The 15564-nt window shown below is 59.8% G+C and overlaps 1 protein-coding gene across 16 annotated transcripts in view; it reads left to right on the top strand.

The window, feature by feature from the left end:
- The window catches only part of ZNF787 (zinc finger protein 787), a 33780-nt gene extending 18484 nt beyond the window's left edge, over positions 1–15296 (top strand). For 11 of the 16 annotated variants that reach the window (XM_078361624.1, XM_078361626.1, XM_078361625.1 and 8 more), the window contains 2 exons: positions 9258–9346; positions 13561–15296. In XM_078361624.1, the coding sequence (XP_078217750.1) occupies positions 9268–9346; positions 13561–14633 (1152 nt within the window). In that variant the 5' untranslated portion in view covers positions 9258–9267 and the 3' untranslated portion in view covers positions 14634–15296. Of the gene's footprint in view, positions 1–1083; positions 4012–7067; positions 7983–8423; positions 8517–9257; positions 10452–13560 lie in introns of those variants that run through there. The other 5 variants (XM_078361627.1, XM_078361628.1, XM_078361623.1 and 2 more) reach the window with 5 other exon arrangements.
- Positions 15297–15564: the final 268 nt, after the last annotated feature.

The raw sequence follows: 15564 nt of genomic DNA, 5'->3' as shown, positions 1-15564 counted from the left end.
ACCGAGGTGGGTGGATCACCTGAGGTCAGGAGTTCGAGACCAGCTTGGCCAACATGATGAAACCCCATCTGTACAAAAAATAGAAAAAATTAGCTGGGTATGGTGGCGTGCACCTGTGGTTCCAGTTACTGGGAGGCAGGGGCTGAGATAGGAGAATCGCTTGAACCTGGGAGGGGAGGTCGCAGTCAGCTGAGATTGTGCCGCTGCACTCCAGCCTGGGCGACAGAGTGAGACTGTGTCAAGAAACTGTACAGCTCAGTGGTTTTTAGCATGTACAGTGATTTATGCAGCCATCACCGTAGTCAATTGATTTTAGAAGGTGTTCTTCACACGAAAAAGCAACGCCGTGCTCTTCATCAGCCCTTCCTCCCTCTCCGTAACCCTCCCTGCGTCCCGGTCTCTGGGAAGCGCTGATCCGCTTTCTTTCCTGGGGTGTGCCTCTTGTGGGCAGGTGTATAAATAGAACCCTGCACTGCTCTGCGTCTGCCTCCTTTTACCCAGCATGCGGGGTTGTCCCGGTTGCAGCGGAGCTCCACGCCTGTTGTGGCTGAGTTGCGTTCCCTGCTGGTCATGGATGGACCATTATTAGTTCATCCGTATGGACATCTGGGTCATCTCTACATTTTGGTCGTTATGCCCAATGCTTCTGTGATCATTTGTGTACGGATTTTTGTGTGGATCGACGTGTTTTCTCTTGGGTGGAGAAAACATACCTAGGCGTGGAACTGCTGGTTCTGATGGGAGTTCTGGGCGTCACCTTTTAAGGAACTGCTGTTTCCCACAGCAGCGGTGCACCTGCTGTGCCCTTGCCCCAGCAATGGGGGCCCCGCTTGTCCTCGTCCTCATCGGCACTTGCTGTTTTCTGTTTTCCCTCCTCTGGCACAGTGGGTGTGAGGCGGTGACTCCCTGCGGATTTGGGCCAGGGAGCCGCCTCTCCCACACGGCTCATGAGGACACCCTTCCATGTGCCTGCCACATAGTTGTCTTTCTTTGGAGGAATGCCTGCTCAGATCCTTTGTCCAGGTTCTGATTGGTTGTTTGAACTGAGTGACTTTAGGAAGATTAGTTGGTGTGGTGTGGGGAGGGCACTTGCAAGAGGCAGCCTGGGAGCCAGGATCCTGGTGGGAGGGAGCCAAAGCCCTGAGAGAGGGTGGATGGGTGGGAGGGAGGAGTGGGCAGGAGCCCTTGTGCTGGAGGGAGTGGGGTGGGGGGAATGGCCGGTCTGGGAATCCCAGGGCTCCTCCCCTGCCCTGCAGAGCAGCCGTGGAGTCAGGCTGAGAAGGAGCCATAGGATTTGGTGGAAAGTCAGAGGGTGTTTGAGAGCTGAGTGGTAAGAGGATGAGTGGGGAAGAGAAGGAGGTGGTTGGCTGCCCTAGGCTGCAGGTAGACGGGAAGGAGTAAGAGACTGGGTGGGGGCTGGGTGGGGCAGAAAGCAGGTGGGTGCCCGGAGAAGGGTCTGGGCTGGGAGGGCCATGAACGGCCAGGAGTTGCTTCCGAGGGCTCGGGAGAGGAGGGTTGAGACTGGCAGCAGAAGAAAGGGCATAATTGGCAGGCAGGCAGGCTTCCAGAGGGCGGCAGGCCCTAATGACAACAGTAATAACAATCATTTGTGCTAATTGGCTCTCTCAAGGGCCAGGGGCCAGGAGAAGGCACCCCTGCTGAGCGGAGGTCAGAGCCAGGTGAGCACCTCTGGAGGCCAGGAGAGCCTTCCAGACGGCAGGCAGGGAGGCTGGGACCCTCTGTTCAGGAGAGGTTAAATTCCTAGCCTCTGATAGGTTCCTTAAGTAGCCCAGGGTTTCCCTGAGAGCAAGTGGGGGGCCTTCTCCTAGGGAGCTGGCGTGGACCCTGAGAGCTGGGTCAGGAGCTTCCTCAGGTCCCTGCCTCTCCTGGTCCGTCACTCACCTCTGCAGATGAGGGTTCCGTTCCCCCTGCCATGAGGTCCTGGGACACAGGCCTCAGGAAGGGCTGAGTGCATGCTTGGAAGGGCGGCAGAGGAAGAGAATTGGGGTGCGTTGAGTGGGCACCCGACTTAACCCGGATGAGCACCCAGAGGCCTCCGCTCAGTCCCACACAGCCCTGCAGGGCACCTGCCCTTCCTGTCCCCACTTTGCAGATGAGGCAGCAGAGGCATAGCCTCTTTTCAGGGTGCTGACTGCTGGGGACGCTACCACGGCTGCGTGTTGCTATCGCCCAGATGATTTGTTTCCTGTCTCCCTGGTAGGTGTTCCTCGTAGAGGGAATTTGGATGCAGAGAGTGTGGGCCTGTCCCAGGTCAGGACTCTCCCAAGCCACCACGGTGCGGCCTTTCTTCCCGCTTCCCTCTTAGAAGAGTACCCCGAGCTCCGGCCCCTTAAGCCTCCTCAGCTGCCCCCGGCCCCTCTGGCTATGGAATTTTTGGACCCTTTTGCAAAAAGCCTTTTTTCCTAAAAAGCATCTTCCTTCCCTGGAGGTCTCTGGGTCTGCCAGGGTGTTTTTTATCTGGCATTTCACCCATGGGTGGGTGCAGAGCCCCCAAGCCCAGGCTGTGAGCCCCCCAGCGCTGTGCCCTTGTGCCTTCGGAATTCAGAGCAGCAGCTTTGGAGCACGGAGCCCCAGGCGGGGCCTCCCTGTAGGCTGCCCCTCCCTCCCCTCCTCCACCTGGCTGTGGCCTGGAAAGGGTGCCCCAGACCTTGGTGCTCTCATTTCTTTACATCAGGGTCTGCAAACTTTCCCTGCAGTGGGCCAGACAGCACATGTTTTAGGCTGTACACACCAAGAGGGAAAATCAAGCCCACTTTTCATGTAGGTATATGGCTGTCATTTAAAGTGTGGCCATTTGAACATGTAAAAGGCATTGGTATCTGGAGGGCAGTTTGTCACCCAATGCACCCCACCCAGGGTCAGCCCTTTGGCCTCTGTAGACTGCCCCCCCCCACTCCCTCCCCCCGATTCCCCCGCCCATCACCAGGGCAGGAATCATGCTCCATGCCCTGTGCTGGCTTGCTGCAGGTCCCTAGTGAGTGAGAGGTGATCCCTGCTGGCCGCCGTGTGGCTGAGAGGAGCCCCTCCCACCTCCCCCATCCACAGCCCGCCAAGGCCTTAGCCCTGCAGGAAGCTGGCCCGGGGTGGAGGCCAGGGGGCGGCTCTGAGTTGGGAAGTCCCTGCTTTTACTGAGTTATGCGATAGAGTTTCACTGGAAGCACATTATCACCGCCTGGCAAACAGGTCTCCCCAGCAGGGGAGGCGGGGGGCCCTCGCTCCTGCTCAGCCCCTGGGTGCCCTGCTCTCTGAACTGCTTTCCTTGTGCCTTTATAACCTTTCCCACAGTGCTGATTCTTAGGCATTTTAACGTTAGGGTGTTGTAATTAGAAGGCTGTACGTTTTTAAAGTTTACTAACCGAGGTACAAGGCATCAATTCATGTATTACACACTTGTTTTTTTTTGTTTTTTGAGATGGAGTCTTGCTCTGTGGCCCGGGCTGGAGTGCAGTTATCTGAGATCACACCATGACCAACGTTTGCTTTTTTAAAGTGCACGATTCAGTGGTTTGTAACATATTCGCAGAGTGGTGTGATCGTCACCACTGTGTAATTCGTGAACCTGAGGCCGGTCACGGTGGCTCACACCTGTAATCCCAGCACGTCGGGAGGCCGAGGCGAATGGATCACCTGAGGTCAGGAGTTCGAGACCGGCCTGGCCAACATGGTGAAACCCCGTCTCTACTAAAAATACAAAAATTAGCTGGGCATGGTGGCGCATGCCTGTAATCCCAGCGACTCAGGAAGCTGAGGCAGGAGAATCGCTCGAACCTGGGAGGTGGAGGTTGCGATGAGCCAACATTGTGCCATTGCACTCCAGCCTGGGCAGCAAAATGAGATTCCGTCTCAGAAAGAAAAACAGGATATCGCTGTTTAATCATTTGAAGAATCAGCAGACTGTTCCAAAGCGGCTGGCCCCTTCAGCCGTGTGTGTTTCTCCCAGGCCCTGAGGCGTGTTTTTGCTTGCATTGGAACTCCTGAGGCATTTTTAAGGTCTGTGGTGTGTAATCTTGAGGGGCATTCAATTTTCTGACCCATGTAGGGAGGCCGAACTCCTCTCCCCTCCTGGGGTCTATGTTGACATGAAACAGAGTAACAGGAGAAAGCTCTCGAACGTTATTTTTGCAGGCACATAGGAGACGTGGGAACGTGAAGATTCTTGAAGCAGTTAGGCCTGATGGCTTCCATGCCCAAGAGTAGCGGCTGAACAGTAGTGAACAAGTTTCTGAAATACGAGGGGAGGCCGAGAGAGCTAAGGCCTGATTTGCGCAGGTGTCTCAGCCTCAGCTCCCCAGTGCCGGTGATGAGGCGTCCTCTTCCTCCATACGGAGGACATGTTGGACGTGGGGTTTCGTCTGCTGTCGGGAAGGAACACGGAGGCAGAGCCCCCTTCTTGCACCTGCTGTTGGCCCCGTGCCTTTGGGGCTGCCTTGGGGTGACCTGTTCTGTTTGGCATCTTGGCTGGCCGGCCCCCTAGCACCCAGCCACCTCCCAGTCCTGATGCGTAGCGCAGGGGCTGTCCAGAACGGCCCTTTAGGCCTTTCCCCTTGATGAAGACATAATTGCCTGTTATTAAAATATTAGGAACATGAACATAAAAAGGTTGAGATCACTCACTCTTTTTTTTAATTTAAAGATGGGGTTTCACCATGATGGCCAGGCTGGTGTTGAACTCCTGACCTCAGGTGATCCACCCACCTCGGCCTCCCAAAGTGCTAGGATTACAGGCATGAGCCCCCGTGCCCAGCCGATCACTCACTGTTGATGCTGGGAGTGTGAGGTGTGCCAGCTGCCATACCACACCGGCGCCCGTGGAGGAGGGGTGCCTCCGTCCATCTCCGTCCAGTCCCGCTGTGGGTTTGATAGGTTCCCCCTTTCGGAACCTCACCATCTTGGCAGCTCTCCGCAAGAAGTATTTCCTGAGATGTGGGCTTTCCGGGCCTCTGGAAAGGCAGAGCCAGCCTGAGCAGGGGCTGGGAGCATGTTCACAGCAGTTTAGCCTGACCGCTTCCATCCCAGGGACCCAGAGCCTGCACGAGTGTGTGAGAGGAGGTCGGCCTGTCCTTCTGCACGGGTCTCACCTTTTCCTGAGAGGGTCTGGCAAGGACTGAGCGTTGGGATTTGCCGAGTCGCGTCTCCAGCCTATGCTTTGCTCAGACCCATCTGTTGGTGTGCTCACCTGCCTGTGCCTGGTGCTGCCCTGGGTGCTAGGGACCCATGGGTGTCAGAGTGGGCACCGACATCACAAGAGCCTGGGAGGACAGGCCAGCTAAGCAGACAGAGAGTGGCAGAGTAGTAGGGTTAGGAAGAGAAGAGCAGGCAGGTGGGGACCCTGGGGAGGCAGCTGGGAGGCTGGGGAGCAGGCGGCTCCTGGCAGGGTCACCTTTACTGCCTCCTGCTTCTGAAGCTGTGAGTCTCCTGGGAGTCCCTGGGGCTCTGTGCTTGCACAGACCCTGCTCTTCGTGTGCTGCAGGGGACCTGAGGGTCTGGCCCTTCAGCCTCAAGTTCCACATGTGAGACAAGCGTCAGAACAGTGCCCACATCTCAGGGATCTCCTGTGCTTCAGAGGCCTCACAGTCCTCCTGGCAGGAACCATCCCACAGCAGCTGCAGCCCCTCCTGCAGCCCTCATCCAGGGCCTGCTTCCGGGTGCCTCCTTTCTGAGGCCCGCCCCCCAGCCTCCCTAACAGAGCTGCCTGTCCCTTCCTTCTCCCTGCCCCCTCCCTACACGCTTCCTTCCTGCTGTCTGTGAGCCTTGGGGCCAGAACTTCCGCCATCCTGGTGACCCTTGTGGCTCCCAATGACTGCATGTGTCCCAGTGACCTTCATTTTTCCTGGTGACCCCGTGTCTCTTCGTCCTCACAGGTGCTCAGTAAATGAGGACCCTGGAGAGTGCGGCCGGCAGGATCCTGGGCAGGGTTTGAGTATAGCGTCTGCAGGGGATGTAGGGGTGGGCGGTTCTAGCAAAGACTTGGGGCCTGATGGTCTGTGTGTGAACTGTGCCTCTGTGCCCCACCTTTCCCTACTGAGATGTTGGGACTCCGTGTCCTCATCTATGTAATGGGGACAGCGGTCAGACCTACCGCGAGGGCTGTGGCGGACCCCGATTCACAGTTGGTCAGCCGTCTAGAGCAGGGCCTAGAACTGTGGGGTGGGGTGGGGTGGCCCGGGGCTGCATGTGACCCACACAGCAGACCTGTGCACTTGAATTTCCATGATGGAACACGTCCTGAGTTCTCATCTGACTCACCCGCTTCCTCAGTGGTGGGTGGGCAGCACCCCGCACTGCGGCTGGATAGTGCTGAGATTCCTGTCACCAGAGGGACTTGGGAAACTCGGTTCAGGTGGGTTCTGCCAATGCTCCAGTGACGCCCCCTCCCCTCCCCCGTTCCCATACGCTGGTCAGTAGACCCCACCCTGAACGAGGGTGCAGGCTGAGATTTCCTCAGAACTCAGTGCATTCAGCCTCGGGGCCTGGCCTGGGTTTCTCTTCTGGTGTTCAGGTTGTTGAGGGGAGGAAGTCCTGCCCGCCTGGGAGTGAAGTCACACCGGGGAACAGGCTGCTCGTGGCTAGTCAAGCCTTGTGCCTGCCTCCACCTCAGTGTGCAGCTCTGATCAAACGCAGAACTGAAGACCCTTGGGCGCTCGGGCCTGTGCAGGTCTCCTCCCCACGGAGACGAAAACGAGCGTCCACAGGAGTACACAGGTGGACGCCAGCGTTGACCTGGAGTGTTCACAAGGCCCATAGTAGTTCACCAGCGACGCGTGGGCGCGTGGTCTACTGTGGCCGGCTGCGCATGGGGTGGGGTTCAGCCCGACAGGAGCGAATCACCTGTCACACCGCAGCGCCACGCTTGTGGGAGAGGACAGACATGGAGGGACAGGTGCTGCCCCTTTCCCGGGCAGGGCACATGGCAGCCAGTCCAGAGGGACAGAAGGGGGTTCAGAGGCTGCAGGGTGGCCCGGCCGGGGAATGCGGCTGTCGTAAAGTTGATGTGGCAATGGCCGTGAAACTGAATGTACTAAACCCTGCATCGTACGAAGCGGGGCGTTGTGGAGTCGCAGCTCAGTGAAGCCGTTTTCATGAAGTGCGGGCCCTGGGCCTGGCCGTGACGGCTGTGGCTCCCCTGGCAGGTCTCTCATGTCTCCTGCGGGTGCTGGGATTCGGTGGGCCTGGCCGTGACGGCTGTGGCTCCCCTGGCAGGTCTCTCATGTCTCCTGCGGGTGCTGGGATTCGGTGGGCCTGGCCGTGACGGCTGTGGCTCCCCTGGCAGGTCTCTCATGTCTCCTGTGGGTGCTGGGATTCGGTGGGCCTGGCCGTGACGGCTGTGGCTCCCCTGGCAGGTCTCTCATGTCTCCTGCGGGTGCTGGGATTCGGTGGGCCTGGCCGTGGGGGCTGTGGCTCCGCTGGCAGGTCTCTCATGTCTCCTGCGGGTGCTGGGATTCGGTGGGCCTGGCCGTGACGGCTGTGGCTCCCCTGGCAGGTCTCTCATGTCTCCTGCGGGTGCTGGGATTCGGTGGGCCTGGCCGTGGGGGCTGTGGCTCCGCTGGCGGGTCTCTCATGTCTCCTGCGGGTGCTGGGATTCGGTGGGCCTGGCCGTGGGGGCTGTGGCTCCGCTGGAGGGTCTCTCATGTCTCCTGCGGGTGCTGGGATTCGGTGGGCCTGGCCGTGGGGGCTGTGGCTCCCCTGGCGGGTCTCTCATGTCTCCTGCGGGTGCTGGGATTCGGTGGGCCTGGCCGTGGGGGCCGTGGCTCCCCTGGCGGGTCTCTCATGTCTCCTGCGGGTGCTGGGATTCGGTGGGCCTGGCCATGGGGGCCGTGGCTCCCCTGGCGGGTCTCTCATGTCTCCTGCGGGTGCTGGGATTCGGGAGGCCAAGCCCCAGGTCCTACTGTAGGATGCAGGAGGTGTTTTGTTTTTGGCTGGTCAAGTGAAGCCGCGGAGAGGAACAGAGCGCTCTGGGGCTGGTGAGCAGCTGTGAACACCGCTGCCCGTGGCAGGCAGGACGTTTTTTTAAATTGCCCTTATTTGGCAGCCCTGTGTCTGCCCCGTGGAGCGTTGCTGAGGCACTCCTAGTGTATGAAACCCTGGCCTGTGTTTGGAAAGCTGGGACGGCACGCTGGCCATGGCCCTGCCTGGCCCTGATCTGTGCCCAAGTTCAGGTTCCCTCCGTGCCAGCTGGAGGGTGGGGGAAGGGCTGCCTCACAGCTGGTTTCATTTTATTTTTCTATTAATTTTTGAGACAGAGTCGATCTGTCACCCAGGCTGGGGTGTGATCTCGGCTCACTGCAACCTCCACCTCCTGGGTTTAAGCAGTTCTCCTGCCTTAGGCTCCTGAGAAGTGGGGCGGGGGGAGGGGGTCACAGGCATGTGCCACCATGCCGGGCTGATTTTAGTGTTTTCACTAGAGATGGGGTTTCACCATGTTGGCCGGGCTGGTCTCAAATTGCTGACCTCCACTGCTCCGCTTCCCGTGGCCTCCCAAAGTGCTGGCATGACAGGTGGGTGCCAGGGAGCCTGTTCTAAAAGGGAGAAGAGGCACGAACTGCTTCAACAGCTCGCGTGCGTGGCACAGGCTCTGCTGCCCGCTTCAGCTGCGTGTGTGTGGGGCTCAGGTTGGTGTGTGGAGACCCTCACGGTGTGTGGACGGGTTGGTGGTGTGTGGAGACCCTCACGGTGCATGGATGGGTTGGTGCGGTGTGTGGAGACCCTCATGGTGTGTGGATGGGTTGGTGGTGTGGCACGTGGAGACCCTCACGGTGCATGGATGGGTTGGTGCGGTGCGTGGAGACCCTCATGGTGTGTGGATGGGTTGGTGGTGTGGCACGTGGAGACCCTCACGGTTTGTGGACGGGTTGATGTGGTGCGTGGAGACCCTCACATTCCTGGTACCCTGTTCCTGCTGTGACGTGTCCATATCTCCAGTCCCCTCTGGGTTGGCATAAGTGTCGCATGGACACGCTCTCCATCTTGCCAATGGGGAGACTGAGGCAGAGCGTGGGGTTGCCTGCTCCAGGTCTGGCTGGGCGTGGTGGAGCTGGACGGGAAGTGGCAGTGGCTGCAGTCTGTGTGCGTCTGTAAGTCCTTTCCGCGGCCTTGGCGGGCCCTCAGTGGGGAGCAGGCAGGTTGGCTCCGCTGCGCGCCTTGTCTGCCAGGCCCTGTCCCTGCCGTGCCCAGGTCTGCGGGGCCTTTGCAACCTGGCATCCCATAACCTGTCCTTCCATCTCATCCCCTTCTCACAGGGACCCAGACATGGAGCTGCGGGAAGAGGCGTGGTCTCCGGGGCCGCTGGATTCTGAGGACCAGCAGATGGCCAGTCATGAGAATCCAGGTGAGCAGCTGACCCTGCTGCCATCCCACTGGCCCTGGCTTCCTTTGCCTCCTGGTGGGAGGAAGCCCTCCCCTTACCTGTTTTTTCTCTCACGGCGGGGAGGGGGGTGTCCCGCATGAGACCGCCTGACCCCAGCCTTCCTGACCCCTGCCTGGTCCTTGCACTCTTGTCAAGGGAGGGGCTGGGGTTGTGGCTCCCAGTTTCTTCTGCATGATCGTGGGGTCCCCTGGGAGCCACCCTCTTTGCCCGATTTCCTCTCCTTGCCCTGAGCCTGGCAGCACCCCCATTTGTTGAGGGTGCCCCCTTCCTCTCCTCAGCCTCAACCTTCCACTGATTTTGGACAGCCCTGTGACCTTCCGTGGCAGGAAACTCCGCAGACCTGGGGTGGCACAGGAGTTTGGGGAACCCACGGGCCGACACCGACTTTTCAGGCAGATCTGCCAGTTGGGTTATGTGAAATCCTTCACGTTTTAGACATTGCCAGCGTGTATTGTTTAGTCATCTATTATTTGGGTTGTGCAAAACTCCCTTGTGAGCTACTTGGGGCCCAGGTTTGCTTGCTAAGGCCCCGCAACGACCCCACCATGGCCGCTGACATCTCCCAGCCTCCCTCCTGTCCACGGAGGCTGCGTGCCTGCCGTGAGACCTGCGGAATAAGGTGCAGCTGCTTCTCCTGGTTGCGTAAGCACAGCAGGCCCCACACTGGCCCGGGCTCAGCAGACCTCGCCGCAGAGGGCCAGAGAGGAAATACTTTCCATCTGGCAGGCTGCGGGCCTTGTGGACATCACGCAGCCACAGTCCACACGGGAACATGTGGGCGTAGCGTGCCGGGGAGACTCCACGCAGGCAGGCAGACAGGCAGCAGAGCAGAGAGAGACTGCGGTGAAGCTGGGGATGGATTTTGTAAACCACCTCAGGCCCTTTTCCAGAGATTTCTGTGAGATCCGTGGATGGATCTCCCGGCTACCTCCCCGCCCTGTCTGGAAAAACTGTCTTCCACAAAGCCAGTCCCTGATGCCAAAGGGGGCCCCTGGTTTAGAACGCGCTGAGATCATGTCACTGCACTCCACCCTGGGAGTGAGACTCCATCTCAGAGAGAAAAGCAGTGAGTACAGTTGGGGCGTTGGGTGCCGCTGGGACCCCGCGGGCGTTGGAGTTGTGCCCAGCCTAGGGTTTGTCTTAGGTGTTGAGCCCTCCAGCTCTGCGTTGGATGTGTTACCGTCTGCCCTGTTGTGCTGGAAGCTTAACCTCTACTGAAGCTGCAGCTCCCTGGGGCAGAGGTCCTGCTTTGCGTGATGTGGAGTTGAGCCCCCCTCGTGCCCTCAGGACCTGAGCTGAGTCCTTCAGTCAGTGAGGGAAGTGCAGTAATGGCCTTGGCCGTGGATTAAACGTGGTAATCCGTGGAACACATTTAGCCCAGGGCCAGGCGTCTGGGGACACTGCCCTTCCTCCCCCAGGGCACCGGTGGCCACCTGCAGAGTGGTCCTGGCCCTCCTGGTTGCTTATTTTTTAAAGGGGAACTCTGTGCGCCTCAGCGCGCTCTTTCTGGGAACTTGCTGAATCCCTTTGAAAATGGTGCCGTGAGGTGGAGAGAGCTGTTAGCCTCTTTGCTTCTCTGAGGGGGAGGCTGCTGTCGAGCTGCAGGAAGCGGAGTGGCCTGTCCTGGCCCCTGCTCGGTGCAGACGCAGACTTGTCAGAAGCGAGCTGTCCCTCTGTCACTCGGGTTCCTCCTGGCTTCCCTGAGGTGCAGGAGCCCAGGAATCTGCAAGCTGTTAAAGAGCCCTGCCTTTTAAGTCATTGAGCCATGTCCATTTAACCGTGCTTAGAGAAAGTAGTGCACACACACCTGGAGGGAAGCCGCATCGCCCGTGGGCTGAAGCAGGAAACAGCTCCTGCCTCCCCCACTCCCAGCTTGCCGCTAGAGGAAGGAGCCCCTTCACGCACTCTGGGTTGCCCCCTGGTTCTGGGTAAGGAGCTTGGGTAATTGCTTTACCAGTCACAGCTCTAATGGGAGGTGAGGACGTGGCTTCCATGTGTCTCCTCCCCACCCTCCACGCACAGCATGCCTGCCCCACGCACAGACTCACCTGCCACTGTGTCACAAGGGTTGTATTCAGAATTCACGTCGTCACAACAGCCGAGTTCACAGGGAGCCTTGCTATACTTTCTTCACAACCTTGAAAACAAAGTGAGTTTAATTGAAGCGTAGAAGCACTTGGAAGGTTCAGATAGTAAGACTGGGTTTACAGTGATAACCAAATCTCCTTCCTACCCGTCCTTCTGTCCCCTTCACTGCCCTGGGGCAAAGAGCTTCTGATGCGAGTTAATTCTACGTCTTTAAGTAATGTGCTTATAACTTACACTTCTTGATTCATGTTGAAAGTGCAGGGGCTCCATGCTCTTCCCCCAGAAGGTTCCCCGATTCCTGAATTCACCTGGAGTTTTTTCTTCTGCCCCAGGTGATTCAAGAGCCATCTTGAAGTACTCTCTACTTGGAATAGTGATTCTCACACGGGAGCTGGCATCAGAATCACCGGGCGGCTTGCTGAAGCACAGGCGCCAGTCCGGGGAGCTTCTCAAACAGTGGGTCTGGATGAGGCCTGAGCATCAGCCGGTTTTTGTGAGAATCTGGCCCTGCCACACAGGCTGGAGCGCAGTGACACGACTTCAGCTCGCTGCAGCTCCACCTCTTGGGTGCAAGCCATTCTCTTGGGATTATAAGCGTGGGCCACCACCCCTGGCAAGTTTTTGTATCTTTAGTAGAGAGCTGGTTTCACCATGTCGGCCAGGCTGGTCTCGAACTCCTGGCCTCAAGTGATCTGCCCACCTTGGTCTCCCAAAGTGCTGGGATTACAGGCGAGAACCACTGCACCCGGCTGTGCCTCAGCGTTTTTAATGTTTTCTGTGGTGCCCACGTTGCTGGTTGCAGGACCCCACCTTGTGGCAAGCTCCGTTAGTGTGTAGGGTGTGCTGTGGGTGGGGTGGGGATTTAGCGCTGGGCCCGCACTACTAGTGTGCTTCTGGGGATTGCCACTTTGCAGTTGTGTGGCTGTGGGCCGTGATTAACTTACTAGTGCCTCAGTTTCTCCTGGTAAAGGCTTAGTTTCGTGGCTCCCCCATGAGGACTTGATGGACGTGGAAGTGTGTCAAGCAGGGACGTCATGGCCCTTCCTTATTTGCCAGCTTGGTGTCTGAGATGGTCTGGGCTGTGCTGGGCACGGTGCCAGGTGTTGGGATGGAGATTTGGGAGCTTGCTTACAGTCTACAGTGAGAACGTTGTAATTGTCATTCATGCTTTGAAGAAACCCTGTGGGGTGCACCCGGGGTGTCTACCGGGCTGAGAGATTTGACTTGTTGGGACCCCCCCCACACCTGAGTCTGTACCTCTGGACTGGGCTCTGCAGGGAGAGCCAATGTAGAAGCTGCACACAGACCCTTCTGAGGAGGAAGGAGGTGGGGAGGCGGCAAGGCCACCCCTCCGGGAGACTTCCCCCAGAGGCAGGCCTGGTGCAGAGCAGGAGAGGCCTTGCTGGCTGCAGTGAGGGCGTCGTCAGTGTGCAGCCAGGAGCCCCCGACCTGGGGCTGGCGAGACCCTCTGTAGTGGGGGCTGCATTGAGTGGGGCTGCACTCTCAGGCTGTGAGGCGCGGTTTTCATGCTGGCGTCCAATCCCGTTCTGTGTCCACTGCCCCCTGCCCACTCCACCTGTAACCAGGACTGTCTTCCTGGAGCCCAAACGTGACACCATCACTCCTCTGAGGGCACCAGTGCAGGGTGCAGAACCCACCGGCTGGCTCAGGCCATGTGTCCAGGGTTGCACTCAAGCCCTGTGGCCTCTGCCCAGCGGAACCTTTGTCCCTGGCCTTCCTCATCCTGTGCCCCTGCGTCCAGGCTGGTGCTTTGGGTCCCAGGGTCCTTTCCTGGGAGCCCTCTGTGGGTCCCCAGCTCTCACCTCTTATGTGGACTGGTTGCTTACAGACTGGGCCTTCTGTGTTGAGGGTGTTCTAGAGCTTGGGGGTAAATCAAGGGTCTTAACTCTTAGGCAAGGAGAGGGGTAATAAATGCCTAGTAAAATGCAGGGAACGATGCGTGCTCTGAAGACATCAGGGCGGGTCCCGCGCCAAGGCAAGCCTGGAAAAGCCCCGTGGTGAGCAAGGCAGCCGAGGCCTGGGCGGAGCCCTTGCCTGACTCACGCTCCCACCGCTTTGCCTTGCAGTGGATATCCTCATCATGGATGACGACGACGTCCCCAGCTGGCCTCCCACCAAGCTGTCCCCGCCCCAGTCCGCGCCCCCAGCCGGTCCTCCTCCCCGGCCGCGGCCGCCCGCCCCCTACATCTGCAACGAGTGTGGCAAGAGCTTCAGCCACTGGTCCAAGCTGACGCGGCACCAGCGCACGCACACGGGTGAGCGGCCCAACGCCTGCGCCGACTGCGGCAAGACCTTCTCGCAGAGCTCTCACCTGGTGCAGCACCGGCGCATCCACACCGGCGAGAAGCCCTACGCCTGCCTGGAGTGTGGCAAGCGCTTCAGCTGGAGCTCCAACCTCATGCAGCACCAGCGCATCCACACGGGCGAGAAGCCCTACACCTGCCCCGACTGCGGCCGCAGCTTCACGCAGAGCAAGAGCCTGGCCAAGCACCGGCGCTCGCACAGTGGCCTCAAGCCCTTTGTGTGCCCGCGCTGCGGCCGCGGCTTCAGCCAGCCCAAGAGCCTCGCGCGCCACCTGCGGCTGCACCCCGAGCTGTCGGGGCCCGGCGTGGCGGCCAAGGTGCTGGCGGCCAGCGTGCGCCGGGCCAAGGGGCCCGAGGAGGCAGCGGACGGCGAAATCGCCATCCCGGTGGGCGACGGCGAGGGCATCATCGTGGTGGGCGCGCCGGGTGAGGGGGCCGCGGCCGCAGCAGCAGCCATGGCGGGTGCGGGGGCCAAGGCCACAGGGCCCCGCTCGCGGCGCGCCCCAGCCCCCAAGCCGTACGTGTGCCTGGAGTGCGGGAAGGGCTTCGGGCACGGGGCTGGGCTCCTGGCACACCAGCGGGCGCAGCACGGGGACGGGCTCGGGGCGGCGGGCGGCGAGGAGCCGGCGCACATCTGCGTGGAGTGCGGGGAGGGCTTCGTGCAGGGCGCCGCGCTGCGCAGACACAAGAGGATCCACGCGGTGGGCGCGCCCGCGGTCTGCAGCAGCTGCGGACAGAGCTACTTCCAGGCCGGCGGGGAGGACGACGACGACGAGGAGGAGGAGGAGGGTGCGGGTGGGCGGTGCCCCGAGTGCCGGGCTGGGGAGGGCCGGTAGGGGTGGGGGCCCGGGGGGGGCAGGGCCCCTCGGGCTTGGCGGGAATGACCACCGTGTGCAAGACCAGGAGACCCAGGGACAAGCGGCCAAGGGTGCGATGGACCCCGCGGCGGGCGTCCGGGGTCCCCGTCCCTCTGCCCCCTCACTGTCCACGTGGACACCAGGGGCCATCAGGGCCAGTTCACTTCTCCGCCTTGACACTGCCCCCTCAGCCTGGCCCGCCCTCCCTAAGTTCTCGGCCTGCGAGCCAGAGACGGACAATGGCAAGAACTGCAGCAGCCAGGGTCTCAAACAGCAAGGCCTTTTGCCGCCTCCTCCCCCGGGGTAGGGTGCTGCGAGGAAGGGGGAAATCAGGCCCTTTGCAGTTTAGAGGTTCCCAGAGAGGGAAGGGAAGTAGGGGCCCCTTTTTAGAATTTTCTTTAAATCAGCCCACCTTTTGACTCCCCCGCCTCCTCCCCAAAAGTCCATTAATTTTTTCCTGCCCTCTGGGTCCCATCGTTTCTTAGAGCTCAAGTTGTTCCTTCCCCTTCTGGATTCCGGGTAGCACAGGCTGCCCCTGTGCCCAGCGAAGCCCTGCAGGGGCGGGTGCCCGTTTGTCCCTGGCCTGGGTGGGCCTGCTGGAGGAAGCGGGGGTAGATCAATAAATGGCACTATCCAAACGTCCCCCTCGGCGTGGTTTTTGAGTTTGGGAGGGATAAACAGAGGCTCCTGCTGGGGCAGCAGCATCAGAGTGGTGGGAGGAGCCCGTGGAGAGCACTGGGCAGGAGCAGCCTGGCCAGAGTATCCTCACTGTGGTTGCAGCGTTCACAAGGCTAGGAAGCCCTTGGACGGGTTGTGGTTGGGGACATGTCTACTCGCTGCTGCGGGAGGAGCCCCATAGCCTCAGCCGCACTCTTACAGGGGCGGCCAGCTTCCTCTGCTCTCCTATCAT

The sequence above is a fragment of the Callithrix jacchus genome, chromosome 22 (assembly GCF_049354715.1).
Source record: "Callithrix jacchus isolate 240 chromosome 22, calJac240_pri, whole genome shotgun sequence".
Classification (NCBI taxonomy): Eukaryota; Metazoa; Chordata; class Mammalia; order Primates; family Cebidae; genus Callithrix; species Callithrix jacchus.
Note: the sequence above shows the minus strand (reverse complement) of the source record. Positions and strands in the feature narration are given on the sequence as shown.